At 42.4% G+C, this 25,683-nt stretch overlaps 2 protein-coding genes across 2 annotated transcripts; one reads left to right on the plus strand and one right to left on the minus strand.

Annotated features, from left to right (window-relative positions):
• Positions 1–1,159: 1,159 nt before the first annotated feature.
• On the minus strand, positions 1,160–9,723 carry CBR1 (carbonyl reductase 1). The gene is made up of 4 exons (XM_059818103.1): positions 9,628–9,723; positions 8,271–8,589; positions 4,737–4,844; positions 1,160–2,926 (listed from the first exon to the last, which is right to left on the minus strand). Exons 2-4 carry the CDS (start codon positions 8,554–8,556, stop codon positions 2,490–2,492), a joined length of 831 nt encoding a protein of 276 aa, XP_059674086.1. The 5' UTR covers positions 8,557–8,589; positions 9,628–9,723; the 3' UTR covers positions 1,160–2,489.
• Positions 9,724–10,415: 692 nt separating this feature from the next.
• Positions 10,416–20,018, plus strand: SETD4 (SET domain containing 4). Its single transcript, XM_009810120.2, has 10 exons — positions 10,416–10,485; positions 10,939–11,034; positions 11,980–12,017; positions 13,531–13,619; positions 14,262–14,691; positions 15,489–15,663; positions 16,346–16,427; positions 16,763–16,843; positions 17,879–18,002; positions 18,912–20,018. The coding sequence occupies exons 1-10, from the start codon at positions 10,416–10,418 to the stop codon at positions 19,044–19,046; spliced, it is 1,320 nt and encodes a 439-aa protein (XP_009808422.2). The 3' UTR covers positions 19,047–20,018.
• Positions 20,019–25,683: the final 5,665 nt, after the last annotated feature.

Below are 25,683 nucleotides of genomic sequence, written 5' to 3' on the forward strand. Positions count from 1 at the left end.
AAATTTAGTGCTCTCCATGTCACTGCTTCCCCTGCTTGTGATTTTGCTTGGATAACTTGTTTTGGTTACCATTATAATTATGTACTTCAGTCCTATCCTGTAATAGTATTGTAACATTTACAGATCACAGAATCACAGAATGATAGGGGTTGGAAGGGACCTCTGGAGATCATCTAGTCCAACCCCTCTGCCAGAGCAGGTTCACCTAGAGCAGATTGCACAGGAATGCATCCAGGCGAGTTTTGAATTATCTCCAGAGAAGGAGACTCCACCACCTCTCTGGGCAGCTTGTTCCAGTGCTCTGCCACCCTCAAAGTAAAGAAGTTCCTCCTCATGTTCAGATGGAACTTCCTATGACCAAGTTTGTGCCCGTTACCTCTCGTCCTGTCACTGGGCACCACTGAAGAAAGACTGTCCCCATCCTCCTGGCACCCACCCCTTAAGTATTTAGAAGCATTAATAAGATCCCCTCTCAGTCTTCTCTTCTCCAGACTAAAAAGACCCAAGTCCCTCAGCCCTTCCTCATAAGAAATATGTTGCAGTCCCCTAATCATCTTCGTAGCCCTTTGCTGTACCCTCTCCAGCAGTTCCCTGTCCTTCTTGAACCGGGGAGCCCAGAACTGGACACAGTACTCCAGATGTGACCTCACCAGGGCAGGGTAGAGGGGGAGGATAACCTCCCTCCACCTGCTAGCCACACTCTTCTTGATGCACCCCAGGATGCCGTTGGCCTTCTTGGCCACAAGGACACATTGCTGGCCCATGGTCATCCTGTTGTCCACCAGGACTCCCAGGTCCCTTTCCACAGAGCTGCTCTCCAGCAGGTCAGCCCCTAACCTGTACTGATGCATGGGGTTATTCTGCCCCAGGTGCAGTACCCTACACTCGCCTTTGTTGAATCTCATAAGGTTCCTCTCTGCCCAGCTCTCCAGCCTGTCCAGGTCACGCTGAATGGCAGCGCAGTCTTCCAGTGTGTCCGCCACTCCTCCCAGTTTTGTGTCATCAGCAAACTTGCTGAGGGCACACTCTATCCCTTCATCCAGGTCAATGATTAATATATTGAACAGGACTGGACCCAGTAGTGACCCCTGGGGAACACCACTTATTACAGATCTCCAAATAGACTCTGTGCCACTAATCACAACCCTCTGAGCTTTATTGAACAGCCAGTTTTCAGTCCACCCCACTGTCCATTCATCTAACCCACACTTCCTAAGCTTGCCTATGAGGATGACGTGGGAGACGGTGTCAGAAGCCTTGCTGAAGTCAAGGTAGACAACATCTACTGCCCTCCCCTCATCTATCCATCCAGTCACACCATCGTAGAAGGCTATCACACTGGTCAGACATGACTTCCCCTTGGTGAATCCATGTTGACTACTTCTGATAACCTTCTTTTCCTCCAGATGCTTTGAGATGGCGCCTAGAATGAGCTGTTCCATCATCTTTCCAGGGATGGAGGCGAGGGTGACTTGCCTGTAGTTTCCTGGGTCTTCCTTCTTGCCCTTTTTGAAGGCTGGAGTGACATTGGCTTTCCTCCAGTCCTCAGGCACTTCGGCTGTTCTCCAGGACCTTTCAAAGATGATGGAGCGTGGCCCAGCAATGACTTCTGCAGTTCATTTTCTCTACTACATGGAGAGTACTTAATCCAGGTTTTTAATAACGAAACTGGAAGTCCTGAGGAATAGTTTGCTATATCAGTTCTGTAGTTTATTTTCTCTTTATATAGTCTAAACATCACACATTCCAGCTACAAACTTAGCTGCAGAAAATAAAAGTGTATTTTCAAACAGAAATATTTAGTATCAGAATAAGTTGATTGGATGAATACAAATCAGTAAGTAATCTTTATTGACATACATATTAATAAAGCCAACTGATTAATTCTACAAATGATATGTCACTGCTATTTTTATTTTCACCCAATTCCATTTTGTACTGATAGTAAGGAATCTCTATACAGCAACGATTCTGTTCTGGTCTTATTAGCCTCCCCCCAAACTGGTCAGACTGTAGATCTCAGAGCAACCCCCTCCCCCTTTAAGAAACCCTGTATAACCTCAAGAAGCAACTATGGTCCCTAGAAAGATTTACGTAAGGCATGTGCTTCCTCATCCCAACTCCATGTCAGAGATCTGTCTCAGGGGAGTGGGAGAAGGGCTGGCAATGATTTAATTAAGAGTAAATTCAGGTAAGGTCAGGCACCTCTACATTAGGGCAACACCAAATTAGCCTGTATCATCTGGGCTGGAACACCCACAAGCCAAATTTTGGCCTACACAGTCAGTGCTGTGAGCAGGCTAACAGAGACTGCTGGTAAGCGTACCCTAGTGTAGACGTAATCGCAGAGGAGTACCGTAACTGTAACCCTCATTGTAATAATAAAGGACCCTGCTGCTACTGTGGACAGGATGAGACTTCTCCGGCTAAATGCCCTACAGGCTAATCCACAGTCATATTACTGCTTGCACGGGTTCACATACATAAACTCACCAGGTTCGAACAGTTTTGTTGCTAAGAAACTGGCCATGAGGACCATCAGCATCAGAAGGCAAAAGGGCCAAATAAACTGGGGTCTCAGCCCCTTCATCTGGGGATTTAGTAGCTTTAGGGCCTGCCATGTCTGTTCTCACCCATCCAGGACAGCAGGCATTGAGAAGGATGTGGTCACCTTTTCTTTTCTCATTCAACATCCGCGCTTGAATCCTGGACAAGACTGTGACACCAATTTTGGATACCCCATAGGCAGTATTTGGCCAACCCTCTTTCTCATGCACACTTTTCTTGGTATCTTCCACAAATTTGGTCATGAGTTCCACTAACTCATCCTCAGTGATTGTGTCGCTGCGAAACTTTTGCTGTAGTTCTCGGCTGCAGCCTCCCAGAGCTGAGCTACTTACCATACTAGAGACATTCACCACTCTACCTGGTAAAAGAGAATAAAGACTGATTACTTTTATACACATTAAACAAGCCCAGACACTGAAGTGGGGCTTGCTCTACAGTTATGTATTCACTAATTAGATGAATACCTGTAAAATATTTTGTGGGGGCTATTTTGCAGATCTTCTCGAAGATCACAGTTAACTCCATGTTAAGTGTTTCTAGTGAATTCCAATACAGAGGTTAATTTGAGGTGTGAACCTGCAAAAGCTCTCTATCAAACTTCAGGTATTCTTCCAGTAAATAGCCTCTTACAATCTGTAGGCATATTCACAGTACTAAGTGGCTTTCTCAGTAATGGCAGCCAGACTTCACTCTCGAAGTTGTGGTCAAAAATGTTCTCACTTCTGTGACAGCTTGAGTAAAGTGCCGTGAGAACGTACCTCAAAAGCCAAAGTAATACAGAATTCAACAAAAGCAATCTAGTTCTTAATGCAGTGAGACTATCAGCTTGTTTACAGAATACCTGAAGACTTACAAATCCCAGTGTGAGAAACTGCAGTAAGCTATTCTCTCCCAGCACTTCAGTACAGAAGAATGAATCAGCTGAATCAGTAATTCACTCATCTTCCCCAAAGTTACATTACACTGTTTCCCTCTTTCTTGCTAGTTTACAGCCATTCAGGCTATGAACTAGAGAAGGAACATGAGGGTTTAGATCTTAAAAGCCACAGAAATGAATCCTTTCTGTTAATGACTTTATTAACACATTTGTCCTTTGCCCTTAGTACAAGAGGACTAAATTGCCATTTTGGCACTGTTTACTCTCTCCCCTACCAGCTCCCAAAATTCATTTACTCTATCCTTCCTCCCTAGGGACTAACAGTTCCCAGCTTCCCTCTCATCTACTCGACGACTTTTCTCTTAAAAACATCGATGTATTTAAGTGTTGATATAGACAACATTTCATTCATAGCAGCAAGCACTTATCCAAAGATCCATGAAAATACCTAGTGATCACAAGTCTTGAGAAGAATTGTATTTAAAAAAAGTCCCCTAGATTTGGTGTGGGTATTGGATCCAAATACCCTCCTTTCAAATCATCTGTGATATGTCAGTAGCATTCCAGGGCACTTCCAATGCTCCCAGGTTTTGAGAACAGGAGCATTCTGTGCAAGACTGTCATCCAAGGAGTACAGATTATTTGCATGTTGCTAACACCTCTTTATTATCGATGCATTGATTTCTTTGACCCTGGTCCATTCTATTTACCATTTTTGGTAAAGGGTTTTCTTCTAATTCCTCCTAACATCAGCAAATCACAGTAACTTAATGTACATCTTCAAGTGCCATTTATAACTACATCACTAGACACTTGCACATACAGCAAAGGCTGTGATCCTACATAGGGACAGACCAACAGCCTATTGAGGTTTCTTCAGCAGTAGCAAGAACAGGCATGTCACATCAAACTCAGCTGAAACACTGTTTTTAGGTACTTCCTTATCCTAGTTATATCATTAAAAGGTCCTTCCTGAAGGAGTAACAATTTAAGTAGACAGATATCATGGACAGAATATGGGCAAGTTCTTCATGTCTTCTTGAGGGCACTATGAGAATTCCACTTCAGTCCATAACAGAAGAATGTGACTGGCTTGAAAGTAGAGGTAAATATATGCAGCAGAGACATTTTGGGGCTCATGAAAGGCCATCTGTCCTCTTACCTACAGTACAGCAAGGTGCACTCCTCTTGCTATGGGGCAGCATGCTTCTGAGACAGGACAGGATTTTCCCACTTAATGAGGACCAAAATTCATATAAAACTATTTTTCTACTTGTTATGTTACACTCACCATAAGGCTTCACGAGAGGCAACAATTCTCTGCAAACATTCCTGGTTCCAAAAAAGTTTGTCTTCAGTGTAACCTCTGCTTGGACCGCAAATGGAGTTGTGTCATGAACTTTTCATAAGACGTGGTAGCAAGGGAGGGGAAAAAAAAATATATTAAAAAAATAAATCAGAATTATACCACTGTTTGAAAGGCAGTTACCAAACTACCAAAACCCCAAAGTTTATCTTAGTTCCTTCTTTTTTTGATAATTAGGAAACAGGCATATGATCAATTAAAATACATAAGAGAAAAAAAAGCAACAACACTCACATTCTTATTAATGAAAAGATCCAGCTCTGCAATATTGTATTAATAATGAGCTAATTATGTTTTCACCTCTTCTTAGCCAAAGGCTTTAGCTTTGCCCCCAGGAGAGTCAGTTGTATCACTCTGCAGAGTCATTTGCCAACCCACAGGCCATTTGTCTTTCTGGGTGGGCTGCCCAACCTGCCCACTGACCTGCCTGTACCTACACACAGCCAGTGCTCAGCCTGGGCTGCCACTACCACATGCAAGTAAACTCTGAGGTGCCCTCTTCTCTTAAATGCATAGCACAGCACTTCGCCACCATCCCAAGATAGCAGGGAAGGGGCAGAGGGAAAATCAGAAAGGAAGATCCTGAATCTAGGATGCTGCCACTGAAGATGCAAAAGTTAGGCTACCACCCTGGTATTAACATCCAACAACATGGCAGACAACTGCTTCCATATCCTAACTCTTATGTTGTCATGTCTTGGGTTCTTAGCTGGGACTTGAAGTCAGAGCAGTGCCAAATTGCAACAAACTGTAAAAGCTCCTATAAAAAAATGCAGGGGTAAGATGTGGTGCAGTCTGAAAAAGTAAACAAACAAAAAACCCAACCAACCCCAAAACTGATAAATACTTATGTCATAAATTACCCCCTTAACTGACAGATCTGCAGTAACACAAGCAAAAGAGTGGGAATTAGCAGCTAGGAAAGGGAGCTGATCTAGGTAAGCATAAACAGACCATCGAACTGCACTGTAAGGGTATGATTTCACCAGACAGAATTGACAGCTTGTCACAACCAGAAGTAGGGTGGTATGTGCCATCAGCTGACAGTTTGGCTCAGCAATAAGCCATATGCTATGCATCCTCCACTTTGAGGGGGAAGTAAGAGTTAAAGTAACAGTATTCCCCCTCTTCTGCTCCAGGCTCTATCTCTGCAGAGATGAAGGCCACCAACATAGATTAGGCAGGTCTTCACTTGTCTCCATAGCCCAGACCTATGTAAACTCAAAAGAGAAGCAGTAACAGGTCATTTAGTATTTAATGTAGTTGTGTTTGTATTGCAAAACACAGCTTTAATGGCTGACTTATTTATACTCTCAAGCAATGGGCACCCATGGCATCAAGTTTTGCAAATCACTTGCTTACATTTAAATCTAAGACATAAAGCCAGACCATGACCTATTGCAAGAGTTATGACAGTGGGAGAAGAAAAGAAATTAAAAACCTACACAACTCCAAACTCCTGCTTCCATACCCACCTTGCAGGAGAGATGCTTCCCTACATTCCAAAATCCACTCATTTGACTAACAAGATATATTACTTGTAACGTCTGATAGATACACACTCCCTTGATTTAACAAGCATTACTAGAATGACTGTTCTCACGGAAGCTCATCCAGAAGGCAACCCATGCACGGGTACGTATTTCATACATGAACAGTTATTGTTGGACTATCTGTAGTGCAGCACAAAAACTGAACAATAAATTAAATTTCATGGTAAATCTAATCTTTGACAGATGGCAATGACACACAGTACTACAATAAAGAAAGGAAAGCATAAATTCTGGGATAGTAGCAGAAACCTGGCAAGGCAAGAAGCCTGGGTAGAAACGCCTATCTCAGAAGCAAGAATTAAAGCCAAAATATGAGATAAGCATCACAGCAAGTTCTTGCACAGGTGTTAAACTCTCTAGCCTCTGTGCTAGATACTTACACAACAGCAGTTAACGACTGGCTCCTCTATCACATTTCTTAATTGTATGACCTACTGCTGACTCATAGTAAGTTGTCAGCTTGAAGAAAGTCTAGGCTAAACATCTGGAAGCAACTTCTAAATAAAAAAAACAAACTATGATGTAGTAAAGGAAAGAAAAGGAACTCCACTGGTCATGCTATTTTACCTATTTATCTATTTATCTGTTCAGTGGCTCCACGATAATAAATCTAAGATCTCTCGTACGTGACCTCTAGCAAATCTTGCTGCAGCAATTTGAGGAGCTTTTATTTCACCTGTACAGGTACCCACCTTGACAGAGGCTACAGCTGCTGCAAAATCAGCAACAGGAAACACACACTGCACTTCAATTGCTGTAGTTGCAGCCCAGTCTTGTTCAAGCTCACTGTCAGTAGTAGGTTGAGTTAAGGCCCCTATTTGAGGGTTTTAACACCTCTCTCTTGAGCACATCCTGAAGCTCAGACAATTATATTGAGTCGCCTCCTGTTAAGCTGATCTTGAACAGAAGCAATCTTCCAGGAAAGTACCATGCAAAATATACAGTGATTGGACTTCAGAACACCACTGCTGCACTCCCACTACATGAGAAGCTCCATCTTCATCAGCAGGCCTCTACCTCTGACAGGCCTCCTTAACTTATGCTGTGAGCAGATGAGTCAGCATAACATTGTGCTTGAACAGTTACATGAGGTACATGTCCTAACTGAAGATCAGGCAAAGAGATTAAAAAAAAACCAACGAAGCCAGAAAATATGGAAAGAACAAGTTTGTACTGGCAGGGAAATGAACTAGCAGTCATGCTTGTGATTTGCTCTATCTGGAGCCGACATGATTCTCAACTTGTTTTTATAAACACCTACAAGGAGAACACACTCTTCTATCTTACAACTGCTGTGTCTTCCTCATTTTCCCTGCCTTCCTGTCCACCAGAAGATGAAAGGGTTAAATTCTTGCTCAGCACAGCAAGATTTAGTTTAGCTGTTCTATAGGTAACTGAATGACCTGAGAAAGATGACAAAATCACCCAGGGCCAAAGGTTCTTTTTTATCGAATGGAATCCTTGAGCAGATAATGCATAGAACAAAGTATGAGGCTTGCAGAAGAGAGAAAACATGGATCCCCAAGGAACATGGCTGATATTCACACTGACGATGCGCTCCCATGGGCCTGGTGAAACTCATGGGCACTGAGGCAACAAACCCAACTCTGCTCACGTGCACTGTGTGCCTAAAGTATTTTCATGCTCTGTATGTGATGCAAATACAATACCTAAGGGAAGCATCTTTACATGTGCAGTTAGCCCAACAGATGCTAGAGGAAGAGCCATTTCACATTGCCCTCTCATCATGCTTAAGAAGGTAGGCAGCTTGCCCAGCCAAAAAAGCAGCATGCCATTGGCACAGAAGTCCCATATAAGTAGCTTTGTAAAATCCTTGATGCACCTACTACCCTTCTCCACGTAGCTTTGTAGCACATAGGACTATCCCCGACAGTCCATCGCCTACCTTTGAAAGCAATGCCTGCATTGTTAACCAGCACATTCAGCCCTCCATATTTCTCCTTTAGGAAGTCACGAAGAGCTCTGATACTCTGCAGATCATCAATATCCAGCTGATGGAAAAGCGCACGCAGCCCTTCCTCCTGGAGCTTTGCCACTGCTTCCTGGCCACGGCCAGGGTCTCGGGCTGTCAGGTACACATCCCCTGGGAATTGCTTGCATAGAGCCCGTACAATTGCGAATCCAATCCCTTTGTTGGACCCAGTCACCACAGCCACTGGCACGCTGGACATTGCCCTCTCTGAATGTATCCAAAGGGATAGTAACTGCAAACAGCAAAGGAAAAAATTTCACACTGAAATGGACAAAGATGGCTATCTGAAAATGGATTAAAGTGTTTTTTCTTTAAAATCCTATTTAGAATTCCACTTTGAATTATGCAAAACTACATTAGAGTGCACACTAACTGTAACTTATTAAAGTGGCATGAGGCAAAGAAATACACGTTTGTTGTTAATGTTTTGAAGAAAGCCCAACCAGCGATTGGGGGGGGGAAGAAAGTAAGTCAAAGGCTAATCTTTAGTATTAAATTAACTTTTGATGAGAGTATGCTCATCTACACATACACCTTACAGGAATACTGTTTCCTTCTTTTGACGTTATTCAGCTGGTTCAGTTCAAGCACTGAGCAATCAAAGCTGAAAAACTCAGGCTCAAAAAAAAGGGGAGGAACGGCTTGATCTTCAAGTGTCAGGCAGAACCAATGCTAGCATTTTTAGGGGGAAACAACAGACCATAGACTGACTACAGACAATGTTTCTTCTGTTTAACACACCAGCCAGTTCTAGATACAAAGCCCCCTTGCTGTTGTTTTTTTTCCAGACATAGCACGTTTAAAGAAGATGTATTTCCCCCATAAAAGCGAGTTTAAAACGCTGATTTTGTTCACTTTTGACTTAATTGCCATTTCTCTTCCAAATTAGCTTGTAACTAACCACGAGCAGACATCTAGCGAGGATGAAATCTTACCCAGCTCCTAAAAGCCTGCTCAGCTACAGACTGCATTCACCAGGGCGAGGAGCCACCTTCCCGGTTCACCATCAAGGTCGGCTGCAAACCGACACATCTCACTGACTACCACCCCCTCAGGCCCTGTTTTTCTTCCTAACGGGAACGCAAAGCAAACCCGCGAGCCACGATGAAGCCCGACTCCTCAGGGTCTCCCTGCTCCCCGCGGGACGATCCCGGGCCCTGACGGGCGGCCGTTACGCGCCCCCCGCAAAGGGGCTGAATGCAGCGAGGAGCTGCGAGGCGGGCCCGGAGGAGCAGCCGGCACTCCCTCACCCCCCTCCAGCACTGCGTACCTTCCCCCTCGCTCCTCAGCGCTGCGCGGCGACGAGGAGAGCACGAGCTGGCCGCTGGCCACAGACACCCACACACCGCGCAGGGGGCAGGGGAAGATGGCGGCGGGGGAGCCCCGCCTTCCGCGGCGGGCAGGGGCTGCGCATGCGGGCGGGCGGGGACCGGCGGCGGGCAGCGGCGGGAGTGGCGGTCCCTGCGGCCTCTCCGGCAGGTGGGCCGGCGGCGCGTGGGCGGCTGTGAGGCGGCGGGGGGCACCGACCGGCACCGAGCAGCGTCCTCATCTCTGTCCTCTCCCCCGCCGCGATTTCAGCCCGCGAGGGAATCGGGAAGCGGAACCGCTGTTGGGCCGCCGAGGGGAGACGGGATTTCTCGTTACACTCTTCGGTCTCCACTGCCTTAAAATGCGAGGGGGCACAGACGGTCCCAAGCGGTGTTCGCTTCGCTCGGGCGATTCGAGGTGTTGTCTGTCAGACCAGGAGGGGGGTAGGGGCCTACCGTGCGGCGGGGAAGCGCCTGGGCCTTAGAGGGTTATGGCCGTATCGTGGCCAAGATGATGTTTGGAGGTAAAGGCTTCCCGTCTTCCCTCACCCCTATCACCCACCCTCGTTTAGGGCTTTGCTTGTAGTACATTTTCTAAACATTAAAGAGGCAGCTTATTAAACAAGCAGTGCTCTGATTTCTCTTATTGAGAGAAAAGAAACATGCAGTATTTGAAAGGGACTTTAAATATTTTAAAGTAATGTTTTTCTTAATTCAGGTTATCTAAATAAGGCAAAATCTGTTTCTTAATATGAAGAAAAGCAGAGGCCGGACAGGTCGAAAGAGAAGAAGAAAACACTCGCAGAGTTTTATGGATGGAGGTACTATCCCTGGAAGTACTGTTAAATAACAAAGTAACCAGTTATTTGTCAAGGTGTCATTTTGTGGTGCATATTTGTCAAACACCTTTGTGCTTTGAAAATAACATTCATAGATGTTAGCTTTTTCTATGCAAATATTCTAGCATTAGTTTACAGTCCCAAGCAAAGCATGGTCAGTATTGTGAGCTCTCTTTTCTGGCTGATGGAAAGTACTATATTATTCTTAAGTTCTTTGACCCTTAACTATGCTGAATAACTCCTGCAGTTCTGAGAGCTACCTATGCCTGGAGGCCCAGAACTTACTAAGCTAGTTCGCGGGGAGCCTTTGTTGCTATTCTGTACTAAAACATTCAAAATACAGTTTTTCTGATGATACAGTAGAATTTTTCAATTCCCTTTATTTTCCAATAGAGTGCTATTTTATAGCATTAACCCCCTCTTTTTTATTTTTAGTCAACTGCAGTCACAAGCTGGAATACATTAAACTGAAGAAGTGGCTGAAAGACAGAGGATTTGAAGACAGTAATTTAAGGCCAGCACAGTTCTGGGGTAATGTTTTAATTATTTATTGGTGGTACATATTTGATTCTTCTAAGAATGTTAGATTCCTGCTTTCATTTTGAATCACACACCTGGCTGGCATCAGGAAAAAAAGCGAGTTACCGTTAGTCCTTTAAGGGCTTATGGTATATGCACGTGAATGTCATTTAATGTAAACAAGTAGGTATGGAGGCCTGAAGTACTGTAAACTGTTTCTTATATAAAGATGCTCTAGTGTAAAAATCTAGTATGAGAATACTCTGGTATGCTACAAAACATGCACACCTATGTCGAATTCCTTGTGGAAATCAAGATTGTAAGTGTTAGTAGCATAGTTTTAAAGAAGAAAGTAATATCTTTTAAGTGTTTCCAGTATCAGAACCTAACCTTGTTATAATTTCTTCCATCTTTTTTTTCCATCCAAGTTCAGCAGATCTAGTGATACAGAAAAGTAAAAAATTTTACAGCTGGGATTCACTTACTACTGTTTACAGTGAAGGTATATACTTGTATTTTTTCTCTTGAAGTAGATTATGTTTCAAAAACTTCTGCAATATTAGAGAGTAGAGAGAATAGTATGAATGAGAGAAAAAATATTGTGAATAGAAATGGTAAAGTTTAGTTAAAACTCTGAAACCAAGAACAGCAGCCAGTGAGGAAAGATGTGTTTAAATAAAAAATTGGGGAAAAGAAGTTGAGTAATTGCTAGAACTGGACAGCAAGTGTTGCAAGAGATGCAGGGGAAGGGATTTCACAGGGTCCTGAAAAGTAAAAAGAGAATCAGAGAACAAAGAAGTGACGTATATATCTGGAACAATCCATAACTGGCTTTTATGATTTGTAAGAGGTAACGTATGTTCTTTTAGAGCTTTGCCTTGCTGGCCTGTTAATTTATTGCAGCTTATCATAGTATCCTGTATTTTATTATAAGCATTCTCTTTGTTTCTGCTTCAGATACAGGAAGAGGACTGATGGCAACAAAAGCTCTTCAGGTTAGTAATGTTGATTCTAGTGCAAGAGCTCCTCAGATTCTTTGAGATGTAATGACTTTTGCAACAAGCAGAGCTCAAAATTCCGGGCAAGGTCTTCATGGTCCCTGTTGTGAATGTAATTTCTAGCCTAATACCAGAATTTGCAGTGTTCATATCTGTAAGATGATATCCTATGTACCGTGACGACTTGTGGGATGAAGATGTTCCTGTACTCATTTACAAAGATTTAGTATGTAGTCTTGTGTTTCAGTTTAAGGCAATCAGTGGCTAACTGAAAGCAGAATGAGCAGGCCCCTTCCCTCCTGTATGCCTTCTCCCTCAGCCACTGGCTCCCACAGCTTCTTTTGCACTGGCTGTAGCAGTCTTCCCCACTTGTGTGTTAAGTTGCATCGGGAAGCTAAACTAATAGAAAACTCTCTCTTCAAAAAAATTACTAGCTTTGATAGCTTTCCTCCTTGAAATCTCCCACCTTGGTCAGACCAGTGCTGGTACAAAGGGAGGAATGGCATATCAGAAAGGGGGATGGAGTAGAGAGATGGGGCTTTAAGCAGCATTTGGCTTTAGATTATCTTAGCCATGTGAAACCATGGCTTTAACCTCACTTCGATGGCCCTCTTCTTTGTTGGTAGACCAGCTAATACAATCGTAATTTCTATCATTCCTAGCAGAAAAGGGGAATGGTAGAAAAAATATCTTGCCCTTCGGATATTGGCACAGAAAGAATGAACTTTGACTGAAAAGTGCCTCTTGGAAAATAGGCTTGTTGGAGAAGTTTCCTAACTGGTATGAGAATAGTATATCAAATAATGGGGAATCAGACCCAGAGCCTTTTGCAAAATAGAGAGTATAGCAAGAGGTACGAAGGAGATGCAGTGGAGAAATCATGTGTGGAGAACAGTGTGTGTTCTCGTTCTGGCTAAGGGTTAGAGCCAGCAATTGAAGCCAGAGGCTCAGGTTATCCACAGTCCTGGGAGTCTGGAGTGAGTGAAATGAGAGCCAGACTCAACTGGGCTTGAGCAAGATAGGGAAACTTTGGAGAGGAATGGGAAGGGGAGAGTATTGGCTTGATTCATGTCCTCTCTCTGCAGGCATGGACACGTATGGCTCAAGCCAGGCATGAAAGCTAATTTACACACACAGCAGTTTGGCAAACAAGGTCAGGATAGACATGGCCTAAAATATCCCTACCACATAACTGCTATGTTGATAGAAGTCCAGGTATTTTTATCTCAGTACAAAAGAAGTGAGTAGCCAGGCACCAGACTTTCTGTGAACATTTAACTTTCTGCAGGTGACAGTTCCTACTGACTGCAGTTGTCCTCCTTCCCTGGACTGTCACTGTCTTAAAACCATGCCACTTTCCATCAAGTTCAACATCACATCTGTTTGCTTCCTGACATTAGCGTTCTCCGGGGAATGTCTCTCTGTTCAGAAATCGCGTAGTAGATGAGTCATTTACACTTGACCGTTACTATTCTTTGTGTGTGTTGTGTTTTTTTTTTCTCCCTCAAAGGCAGGGGATCTGATTATTTCATTGCCTGAGAAATGCTTACTCACCACGGCCACTGTCCTTAGTAGCTGCTTGGGAGACTACATTATGAAGTAAGTGAAAAGTGACACTTTATGGGCAAGCTGGCCTTTCCTGTGAGTTGATCATTAGTTGATTAATCATCTTAAGTGGTGGTAGGGCTTTAAACTGCATACCCTAACTTGTGTGAGTATTTCTTGTAGACTTCCATGCATGTGGAGTGCTCAGATAAGTAAGGTTTGGACACAGAGTGTCCCCTTTTAGCTAGGCAGACCTGGAGGGATGGTATAGGCTTGAACTTGACCTGCCTCTAGAGCCAGCTTGGACCTAAATGCCAGTTATGAATGGTTTCTTGGGAATTTGTGAATATGCTTCAATAGGAGAAGAGGGATAAAATGGGCTTGCAAAGCAGTCACATGAACATGGCCTTTTAGAAAATTCAGAACAAAGACCTATGCTGGACATTGAGTACTTGTTATGCATCCTAGAAAAACCCCAACCCCCCCAAAAAAAAATCAACCCAAGAAGTGAGCCAGCTTTTATAGCCCCTTTGAAATCATCAAAAGGACTTGGAGATGAACTACAAAGAAGTTTAAAATAGATGCTATTTTTAACATTTAAAGTAACTAGAAGAGAGATAAAATACTGCTGCATCCATTTCCTATCTCACCTCTGTGTGTCTGCTATGTTGGTATTTTTATTTTATTTTCTAATAGATGGAAGCCTCCTGTATCTCCTTTGATGGCACTGTGCACATTTTTGATAGCAGAGAAGCATGCTGGTGAGAAATCTCTGTGGAAGCCATATCTTGATGTTTTACCCAAGGCATACACTTGCCCTGTTTGTTTGGAGCATGATGTAGTAAGCCTTCTTCCTGAACCTTTAAGAAAGAAGGCTCAGGAGCAGAGAACGACGGTCCATGAGTTGTACATGTCTTCCAAGGCTTTTTTCTCTTCCCTGCAGCCTTTGTTTGCTGAGAACACAGGAACTATTTTTAACTACAGTGCTCTAGAGTGGGCTTGGTGCACTATTAATACCAGGACAATATACATGAAACATTCACAGAGGGAGTGTTTTTCTCTTGAGCCAGATGTTTATGCATTGGCACCATATTTAGATTTGCTAAACCACAGTCCAAATGTTCAGGTAAGAAACTAAAAATAGATCACTTTATTTATTTGTAAATGCACTGTCTCAATACAGTATGCATTTATGCGATGGATTAGGAGTGCCTGGAGGTCAGTGAGAGCTCTCATAGTGGGAAATCATCTATTGAGAACATGCGCAGGCTGAGTACTCATGGTTCGTATAAACCCTGGAGGTTGTTATTCAGCGTAAGGCAGTTGAATAATGATGATTCAAATGTTTCAGTTTATGTTGCAAAGCAGAAGTACAGGGAGAGACCACAACGGGTGAGGTTTGTGGGCAGGGTAGCTATTGGGAAAAGCCACTTGTAAATATAACCCTACTCTGCTCTCCTGAAAGGCTCAGCTCCTGAGACAAATCTTGAGTTACGTGGTCCCTGTGTTACTTCACCTCTGGCTGAAGCTTCTGGGCAGCCTTAGAAAAGTGTATAGAGGAGTCCCACCTTATGTCAGGGACTATGTGCCAACACAGCTGGGATAGCACAGAAGTGGCCAACTCTGCATGAAGCCATCTTTATTTGTGGATTTGGGGCCTCTGTAATAAGTCTACACAGCGGGTGGCACATCCTGTGGACTAAGGTTTTGATGTTTGTTCTTCTTCATACTAGTATTTATAGAGTAATGCTGGTACGGAATCGTCCAAATGGGTTGCCTTTTCAGACATCTGTAACACTATCTATTTTGTTCCAGTGTTAGAGAAGTGTTCAATGCTCTTGGGTTTTAATATTCAAGGTCTGATTCCTTTTTCACCCTGTCTTCCTGTTAAGAGTAAAACCTTTTATTTTTAACTTCTCAAAGGTAAAGGCTGGATTTAATGAGCAGACAAGACGCTATGAAATTTGGACAAATTCACAGTGCAAAAAATCCGAAGAAATATTTATCTGCTATGGGCCTCATGACAATCAGCGACTGCTACTGGAATATGGATTTGTTGCCATTGATAACCCTCACAGCAGTGTTTATGTCTCATCAGGTTGGATTTATAGATTGTCTTGACATTGACAAGTATAATAGTAGAGAGCAGAGCGTCTGACCGTATTAATGCTGTCTGTCTTCAACAGGAGATGTGGCTGAAAAGGGATAATTAAAGGATAGTGAAGAAGTTCACGCATTTGCATGTATATATGCACACCGTGCACAATATGCACAACACTTATTAAGGCAGTATGATTTTTTTTTTCAGTGCCATCAAAATATTTATGTGTATTTCCAAAAAGTGGAACAGATTAATACCACTTTGAACTGCATAGAATTTAAGGACTGGAGTTTTAAAATTGAAAGTGTTCTCTGGTGACTTTTCCTATTGTAAAAATCTTACCAGCATATATGTAGAGCTTCCAATTGGATGTCTTAGATTGTACCATTGACTTCAGGATTTAAATCCTGATCCCCACAAAGTGAAGTTGCTGAGAGTGGTTCATAACTTCAGTTTGAGTCAGGATTTCCATTATAAGGATACAATCCTGGAGATTGCTGATAGCTTTTGAGAAGTAGATACATATTAGATTATGTTAAAGTTCACCAAAATGTAGCAGGCTTTGGTCTTTGTCCTGTAGCTACTCGAAAAATATGGTTGAAATGTCATTTCAGAATCAAGGCTTGTGGTTTCTTCCACATACCATTTATTTAAATATCTAAAATGTGTTTTTATGCAGATACTCTCCTCAGATATTTTCCACCACTGGACAAGCAGAGAAATGCAAAACTTTCCATTCTAAAGGATCATGATTTCTTAGAGTAGGTATTGGGAGCTTTTTGTTTCTCTGTGAGCTTTCTTTTCAGTTTTTCTGGGAGTCAAATTTTGCTTCTATTATCCAAATCTAGCATAAAATAATTACATGGATTTTTTAACAAACTGTTTGTGAGAGAATGTAGAAGTGGTAAACATCAATATTGAAGCATGAGATATGTTTCAAGGTCCTAGCTGTGGATAGCAGCAGAGTAAGGGGAATCAAGGAGTCCTCTAGTTCCAAAGAGCAGATATTCCCTTGTTGACACTTGTCAGGAAGAAAGCTATCATGCTGTAAAAGATCACCTATACTTTCTGCTTCTCATCACTTCTGACTTTTTAGAAACCTGACCTTTGGATGGGATGGACCATCTTGGAGACTTCTCACAGCCCTCAAATTGTTAAGTCTTGGAGCAGATGAATTGTAAGTTTTAGTACTTTTTGAATATTTAGACAATGTGCATGTACCATTTTCCTTTATTTGCTCTTTGCTGGCTGTGTGTGAGATAGTGGGACAATTGTTTTGGATCTCCTGTGTCTATCTCATTGACTCCAGGTGTGAATTGAAAGAGGAAAGGCAGAGAGCACTATGTAATGTAAAATCATTGCATATTTGCTGCTTTGGTCTTTTGCTTTCTTGCATTAAACAGTAGACAGCCCCCATTGTTTTCCCTCTCTATTTGGAGAACCAGATATTACTTTAAGGTTCATACTCCAGACCTTTCTCCTGTTGGTTTGTTGAGACTTTTAAATGCTATTGAACTTGCTTGATTTCTTTAAAGCATGTGTTCCACAGGCTGCTTCTGAAATTCTAGGGCCAAGTAAGTCACTAAAATTTGTCTCCAGTGACTGTCAGCGCAGTTTTGATCACTTGTTCCAAATGGCAAATTTGCCTCAAGCACCATTAATAGAAAATGGTTACCTGAGCTTTGCTTGTAATAGTAAATGTAAAAAAAAAAAAAAAAGTTTTCTCTTGTTCAAAGCTGTTTATGCTTTGAAGATTCATTGCTGAGTGGAATAAATTGATTATAAGAACTAAAAATATATCCTCGTGGTACTGGTTTCAAGCCCATGAAATGTGTCAGTATGTGAGCTGAAGTTTAGCAGAAGCTATGCTAATAAGTTCTGAGTGAATAGCTTTTACTCTTCACTGGTGCTGCTGAAGTTGGTGGCAGCATGGTAGAGCAGTAAAGACCAGAAGCACTGGTCTAAGTGCAAACTGTGGCTTTGGCTGAAAGGGTAGGGGTGGAGGGTTGGAACTGCTGCTCCAGACTGTTAAATCTCTCTTCTCTTTTGCTTGCCTTATCAGTCTCATATCTGAATTCCATGTGCCTTTCTCATGTATGCTGACCCTACTTGCCTTGTGCCAGCGATGTTATTCTTAGCATAACTGTATGTTTATCATTTAGTTGGGGAATACAGCAAATGATTGTGTGTTGTTCAAACATTTTTGGTTTAGTGCTTGCTGGAGGAGGACGCTGCTTGGTGAAGTAATTTCAGCCAGAAATGAACAGCAGACTTTGAGTATAACAGCAAAAATATGCCATTTTTTAATAGAGGAGACACAACATGTCCTTCTTCAGGTAATTTGACTGGAAGAACAAGGTAGCCCAGATTCCGTTCTCTTCTAGCATAGAAGTACAGCAGTGTAATTTTCTGGGGTGAGAACAGAGTGATGGAGGGAGTTGACTACACTGGGGTGGTTGTAGGATTTGATTCCAGGGTGACTGACAGCACTAAATTGCTCAGCAGAATTTGTTGCTGCAGCAAAGAAAGGAACCATGTTACAAAGCTTACATGAAGCCCTGTAAACAAGTGAAAAGTGCTTAACCTTGCTCTGCTACGGTGTCAATGTGTTTGTTGAGGTTACCTCTTAAAAAAAAAAATACAGGCTTGTATGAGGTGAGCACATAAGATATTGCAGACCTGCTACGAGTGCCTTGTTGCAGAAAGTGAAGGCTGTGTTCGTTAAAGCCAGTCAAGCCAAACAAGCTACCCATGTCAGCCAGTCCTCTGTGAGGAAAGTCTGTACTCTCAGAAAAACAATCTCTCCTTCCTTTCTGAATTTTGGCAAACAACATGTGTACTTAATATCAAGTTGGATAGCTATCATGGGAAAGGGTTAATTAAAACCACACTTTTGCAAAGGAAACACGTATATGCACAGAGTATGAGGTGAGTCTGGTCTTGAGCAACATCTTGAGGATAGTATGGACTTAGGAGCCTGATGTCAGGTAAACATTTCCCTTCCCTTCCTCTCGTTCTTTTTGATCTGCTTCCTATCCACGTGATGATTTTTTTCCCTTTTTTATTTTTCTTTTTTTTTCTTTCACTATTACAGTTTCTCTTGTGGAAGATTAAAAAAAATACTGTATTCTGACATAGTTCATGGAATCCCTACCACAGATGAGTTTTCCACAAATTTTATGTTCATGTCCTATGTTAAATAATTTGAATTTTTAGTAATTTCATCCCATTTGTATAAACTTCAGATTTCCCAGTTGAAAAGGAGCAAAGAGAACCTCAAAAAACAACTGGCTTTGGCAGAAGCACTACGCTTGGAAGATCTGAAGATACTACAAAAATCAGCTGAGATTCTTTGCAAGTTGAATATCGCAATGGCTTGACCCGCCTGGAGCTGTGATAGCTGTGGCTGATTGGATCTCATTTACCATGGATGTGCCTTGCTCAACTGTTTTAATGGACCTGAGCAGCAAATAATGTAAAAAGTCATCAGAATATGACTGGTTTTGTTTGCAGGGTCACACGGGACCCAGACTTTTACTTTGTTATTTGCTGACCTTCTTCAGTAATACAAAAGGTTAGCCCAAATGCTGGGGAGAGCACAGGTGGCTTTCATCACATCTCATCCAAATCACGCCGCTGTGAGCAAAACAGCTTCTGGGGTAATTTGAGCAGACCCAGGATTGTGGGCTCCAGCAATCCTAGACTTTACAGCTGCCTGTGTGGCTAAAGCATGGATTATAGGGTCAAGCAGATACTCCTCAGCGTGTATTTGAGCTCTGATGCTTGACAGAGAGGAAGAGGACAGAGCCACTTATATTTGTCCTGTACTCATCTTTACTTTTTCCCTGAGGTCTGCACATGTCCCCAAGACTTGGCAGTTCATGTAGTGCTTGTTCGTTGCTGGGGTAATAGATGTGGACTAGAGCACAGATCAGCCCTATTGTGACCAACTCCAAATCATTCCCTTCACAGTTTCAACCCAAGTGTTTCTTGAACATAAGGAAGTGTGAATTTCCCTCCTTTACTCTCAAAGCTCCCTCCAGACTCACTAGTTTGTGTTCTGACTCCTCCTGCTGGGAATGAGAACTGAAAGGATGTATCACTTTGAACTCTCTTGTTTGGAAGACCACCCAGACAATTCTGTTTCCATTCAGTTGTGGTGATCACATTGAGAAATGTCCCTGTCCTGTCTACAAGGATAGTCTCGTGAGCTGCCTTTCGGTATTAGTTCTACTTAAATAGGGAGCTTGAGCTCCCTATGTCGTTTAGAGAGGAGAGAGACTTCTTCAAAGGGCATTTCAGGGCAGGACCCATATTTAGGCTGTATGAACTTAATTTATAATTGTGATTGTGCTGTGATTATTTTCCATTTTGTGGGGAAACACATTTCATAGAATTTTTCATTACTATTTTTAGCATTTTTTAAGAACTGTGTTTTTAAAGAGTTTTTATTTCTGTAAATATATTGCTTCATTTTCTACAAGACTTCTCTATTTTTGAAATAAATGAAATTGTATACAGCAGTAAAGGCATTCTAGCTAATGATATAATTTAAGGAAAAAAATGCAAGAAGTGAAAACTGTTAAGTATTCAAGCTCAAATGCACTTTCAGACTTTCTTTGGTACCTTGTGAACAAGAATGCTATTGTGTAAACTTGCTTGGATTTCAGGATTCCAGGGGTTTTCCCTGCTTTTTTTTCTGTGTCTGTCTGTTTGGGACAGGAAATGTCTTGATATCTGGAGGTCTGAGAAGGGCCTTTCCTTACCTAGAAGGATAAGTTAATTTAGGTTCAGAAGAGTGGGGGAACTGAGAAATGTAGCTGTTTGCTGTTACTCAGGTTCCAAAACCAAAAGTTCTTGGTTTTGAGGTGCTGTCTTCATAACCTCTTCCTAGGATTAGGAAATTCTGAAAATAAGCTATTTGCTGCCTTGTTTACCCTAATGCACTGAGACTTTTGTACTCTCAGGCTTTCTGTATTGTTCATATGAAGATGCTGACAGTGTGTGGTTACTTCACATTTCAGAGTGGAGGGCAGGGTGAGTGGGTTGGGAGAGGAACTGAAGTGCTTTTTGGAGCTAGGAGCACATTTATTTCATCCTTTGGGCCAACTTCATATTTGCCTAAACTATGGTTTTAACCCCTGCAAGTCACTTGGCACCATATTTTATACTCTAGTCAGTCCTGTTCGGAAGTACCTTCTGGGATGAGATGACTGTCTGGATTTGGGAGTGCAATCTCTGCTAATCTCACTGAAGGCAATTCTCATCAGCTCACGTAAGGGTCCTTCTGTACCACTGAACCTGGCTACAGCAGAGATAGCGGGGCTGAGACCCTGACACTGTGACTGTTGCCCATTCATTTTGATTAGGTCTGCAAAAAGGTCTACAGAATTCATGGATGAAATGAAGAGGGTGGATGGTGTCTGAGCATTCACAGTGCAAGAAGTAAGGGCTTTCAAGGGAAACTTGAAGAAGTCAGGTTCAAAACTAATGTGGTAACAAATCTGCTGAGGTTAATAAGGAGTATGGATACAAAAGTTGGCATGGGTGCAGAACACATATACATGGAAGACAGAGCTGTTGGCAGTTACCAGCCAGACAAACAACTTTGGTTTTACGTAGTCCCCTGATCTCAAAATACTTGAAGGTTGGGAGGGTGTTGATAGTAAGTATTGTATATGCTTGACCTGTGCTTGCTCTTTTAAGGTGTTGGTGGACACTGGGAAACAGGATACTGGGCTAGAGGGACCCTTGCTTTGAACACGTCCTGCAGTTTTGATGATTACAGTTGAACTGTTTGACCTCTTACTTTCTTTTAATAAAAGCTTCTTCATTCTCTAAGAACAGATGTGTTTCTCATGTTATAATTTTATAATGAGATGGTACCAGAGTTAAAGAAGATAAGGATGTTTGGTTGTTGGTTTTTTTTTTTTCCTTTTTCTTTTTTCTGGAGATGGCTATTTTAAGAACAACTTCTGTACTATGTGTCTTGCAAGATGGATACTGGTTTGACAGAAGTTTATTTGCTTCAGTATTGCACTATACACGTTTATCCCAGGTGGTTTGAATATGGGCTCTACTTCTGTAACTCCTACACTCCCTCCAGGGAGTAACTGTAACTACTACACTCCAGGGAGTATAGGAAGGGGATCTGGCAGTGCGGGAGAGTAGGTGGTATGAATTGCTTTTCTGTCTCTGGCATATAAACACAGCAGTAAGCCCCCAGCTTTACCTTAAGCACTGTAGCAAGTGGTCTGAATAGAGCCATGTGTGTTTAATGTCAAAGGCAAAATCCTGCCTGAACAAACTATGGAATTGGAACTACTGCTTTTGTAACACACATCAATAGCAATGGATTTTTAACAGGAATAAACCAGCGTAACATAGATCATGGTTAAGCATTTATGTATATATATGCCTAGTCAGCGAAAGCTTAAGTTCTTTTTCAAATCAAAACTAAACTATATGCAAGACAGGGCATCCTAAGCTGGGCCAAGAGCTAGGGTGCCTGAAAAGTAACTGCACTGGGAGTGCTCTCAAGCTGTCTTACAGAACACTAAATCAAGTTTTCAAAGAGTGAAGATGCTTACTCTCAGCCTCTACTTTAACTAGAGCCCCTTTGAGCTGCAAACATCTTAATCACTTAGCTTTAGTGATGCGCTGTTAACATTTGGCTCTGGCTCTCTGTTAGTCTAAGAAGGGATTTAGTTTTCTTTCAGATCGTATCTGCAAATCTCAGCAACAGTAGCAATAACCCCAGCTTTTTACCTTTAGCAATACAAACCTCTTATAGACCATGGCAGTGAGCTAGATTCTCTTCCAGCTTGTGCAGTATTACTCAAAGAGAGCTAAAGTAGGACTACATTCTGTGACTGCAGTGAAGACACTGGGTTTGGGTAGGTGTAGTGAGGGAAGCTTTATTTCTTGTGGTAACAGTGTGAGACAGAAATAGCACAGCTTGATAATTTTTTTTGTTGTTTTTTGAGAGGAGGGAGTTGATTCAGTGCAGTCTGAAGTCATTGAAAAATGATAAACATGAAACCTCATGACAGTATCTTTCCTGTGTCAATTTATGTAAATACGGCATGGATTTTCTTTGATCTTCTGCAGAGAGTGGCTTCTAGTTTACAGTTTTCTTCAGCTGTAATGTGTGGAGATCATCCATCATTGCTAAGTGCCTTTAGACCTGTCTGTTTTAGGACAAGATAAGGGAGTATCAACTCTCATACCCTGATGATTAAAGCTTTTAGGTACACTATGAAAACATTTCAAAGATGACATTCCCAAAGAAAGAGCTTTTAAAAATTATGTCTCACAGGGTATATAGCCCCCCGCACCTAGAAGGTAAAGGATACCCCTTTAAAAATGCCACACTTTAGCATAATTTGAAGTGTTTGTTTGCACTCAGTGCATCTGTGGCTACAGAGATGAAGATAATGAACTCTAGGATGAAGGGAAATTGTCCCAGAAGAAATTTATGGGTTTCATTACACAATAAATATGAACTAAAGTTGTTAAAAGATTTACAATTTTTCCCCCAGTTTGGACTAGCAATTGGTTTTCAACCATGTGAAATTTATGATTTTTATAATTTCAGTACAAAAGCAGGAAAATCACAGCTCAGTGACTGAATTCAACTAGAAGAACTTGATTTTATTTATATCTGTAGCAAAGCTTAGGTGGCATCAGTCTGTTGCAGGTTAGAGTGAAAAGAAAAAATACATTTCCAATTCATTCTACTGAATATTTTAGTGGATATCTGTAATTCCAGAATTAAGTTTTAGAAAGCACTACAATGAGCTATATTCAGTAGAAAAGCAAAGATACTCAATGAACACCAAACTAAAGGGTGTAAAACTAATGCAATCTCTGTGTTGTCCACTAGAGGATGCAACTGTACTACAGAGAAGTAAGAAATTACAGTATATCCCCATGCAATTGTAATCCTATTTACTTTATTATATTCTTAATAGTAAAAAGTGTTGTCTTCACTGATACACCATGGTTGGTATTAGATAAATTGTTGAAAATGTAGTTTGCTTTCTCCTGGTTTCAAGTGACTTGTGAAGCTTTGTAATCTTCTATCTTCTCTCAGTTTAATTGTATTTTAACTTTGTTGGAGTTGCTCCTCTCTCAAGTTGAATCATGTCGTTCTTCCCTGAAACTATCACCCAAGACATAACTAATGGTTCAAATCATCTTTGTTACATTACCTTAACCCTATGCAATGGAGAACTGTCTGCTCATGTGTTTTTCTTCAGAGATTAGGGGCCAGATTCATCTTTTGCACAGATCTCTTTCAATAATGTCCTTTGATGTGTCTGATTGAAGTCTGATTGAAACATTTCCTCTGTGAAGGGTGATTTTGTGGACTCTCCCATATGTCAGTTCTCCGGTGTCTAATAGTAATAAGCTGATGTTTGACCTTTTCCTTTGCTGGGGATTTCTTCACAGCCCGTTTGCATGACTTGCGTCTGCTTATTACTTTTGATGCGTGCTTGTTGCCTTGCTCACTTTCCCAGCGGCCTCTGAAACAGCCAGTGTGTGTCTACGCTGCATGTCCTTAGAGACCCTTCAGATTATCCCAGTTACCCTATAGCTAAGAGGAGGAGTGGAGGGATCTGCTGTTGCAACGCTACTGTTTTCTCCTGAAGCCCTCTCTCTGGTTCCTTGACTCTTTTCCCCTGCCTCTAGTGCTGGACCATACTGTGACATGCCAATCTTGATAGCACTGAAGTGGATTGGGCTCTAGTACCACCCTGTGCCTGGCAGGAGGCAGGTATTTACAATGCACTTTTAATGTAAGAATGTTTTTCCTCTTCACATACACCTGTACTTGTTCCAAGTCTGGCAGGGCCAGCTGTGTCCAGTGCTTTACATCTCTACTAGGATGCTGGAGCTGGGCTGCAGAAATTGTTAGATGGGCACTGTATCCCTTGCAGATACATCCAACAGGCACTGGATGTGCTATTTTAGTAGCTCCCTCCTGCTGGGGCTGCTCTGGAAGGAGTTGGCTGTGGCAGTTTGGCTCTTTTGACCCTTGGCAGGCAATGATGACTACGGAGAGGACGGAGGGACATTCTCAGCATGAGGCTGGTGCCATGCCTGTCTGTACCACCCTGCCTGGGCCAGTATCCAGGGCCTGTATCTCTATCTGTAAGAAGCCAACCCTCTTTGCAGCAAGAAACTGCCAGTGAATTTGTGTATCCTTCCCACAAGATGAACTTTGCATTGACAGAGATGCTTTGGTGTGGGTGGGCTGGCCTGCAGAGGATATTGGCGAGAGATCAGAAGGGACCGTGCCATCCCGAGATGACTCATGCTGCTCTGGTGAGTACTTAGATACTGGGTTAGCCAGTCCTTGGCTCAGGAGTGGGAAAACACTGTGCAGGTCATGGGAGACTCCTAAAGGCCTGCTAGGAGTGCAGTGTGGGCTGGGCTGTGGAGGTGGAAGGGGAAGGGTGGACTAGGACAGGAGGGGCAGAGTGGTCCCACTGCAGAGGGGATATTTTGTACACTAATGAAGAGCACACACTCCTGTTTGGCTTTTCTCTGCCTCTAAGTTCATGTAACTAACTGGGCAGTCCTGCTGCTCCATCAGAAATGGTGTGGAGGCCAGGGTGGCCATTTCTGTGCAGAGTGGGAATGTAGTGGGAAGGTGAGAGAGGTAAACATACAGTCTGGGTCAATAATCCTTAGAAAATCATGTAGTGTCAGGCAAGTACGTATGTGTGTGTCTGTGTGTGCCATGCTGTGGCTAGCCAGCGCTATCCCAGCTTCATGGGAGCAGGGCTCTTCGGCTTACTTGGCTGCGTAACCCTGGTTTGCCATGTTTTCTGCAGTGTTAGAGCAGGGGCCCTAGGCTGAAGGACAGAGGAATAATGCTGTTTGAGCCAGAGCTGCAGTGATAGAGGGAGCCTTCTGGTTGTGCTGGTCCATCCCAGTGTGTTGCTGCTCCATGCTGTTATGCACAGATGAAAATGGGCATGAATTCTTCCATGTTCCCAGGTGGGAAAT

This window comes from Gavia stellata, chromosome 1 (genome assembly GCF_030936135.1).
Source record: "Gavia stellata isolate bGavSte3 chromosome 1, bGavSte3.hap2, whole genome shotgun sequence".
NCBI classification, from domain to species: Eukaryota; Metazoa; Chordata; class Aves; order Gaviiformes; family Gaviidae; genus Gavia; species Gavia stellata.

Excerpts from the sequence above, each read along its gene's own strand:
- CBR1 (XM_059818103.1), bottom strand. The coding sequence starts at position 8,556 with ATGTCCAGCGTGCCAGTGGCTGTGGTGACTGGGTCCAACAAAGGGATT. Across the intron at positions 4,845-8,270 it reads TGCAGGCATTGCTTTCAAAG|TTCATGACACAACTCCATTT; the intron begins GTAGGCGATGGA and ends TCTTATGAAAAG. Across the intron at positions 2,927-4,736 it reads GCCTCTCGTGAAGCCTTATG|GTAGAGTGGTGAATGTCTCT; the intron begins GTGAGTGTAACA and ends CTCTTTTACCAG.
- SETD4 (XM_009810120.2), top strand. The coding sequence starts at position 10,416 with ATGAAGAAAAGCAGAGGCCGGACAGGTCGAAAGAGAAGAAGAAAACAC. Across the intron at positions 11,035-11,979 it reads AAGGCCAGCACAGTTCTGGG|ATACAGGAAGAGGACTGATG; the intron begins GTAATGTTTTAA and ends TTTCTGCTTCAG. Across the intron at positions 12,018-13,530 it reads TGGCAACAAAAGCTCTTCAG|GCAGGGGATCTGATTATTTC; the intron begins GTTAGTAATGTT and ends TCTCCCTCAAAG.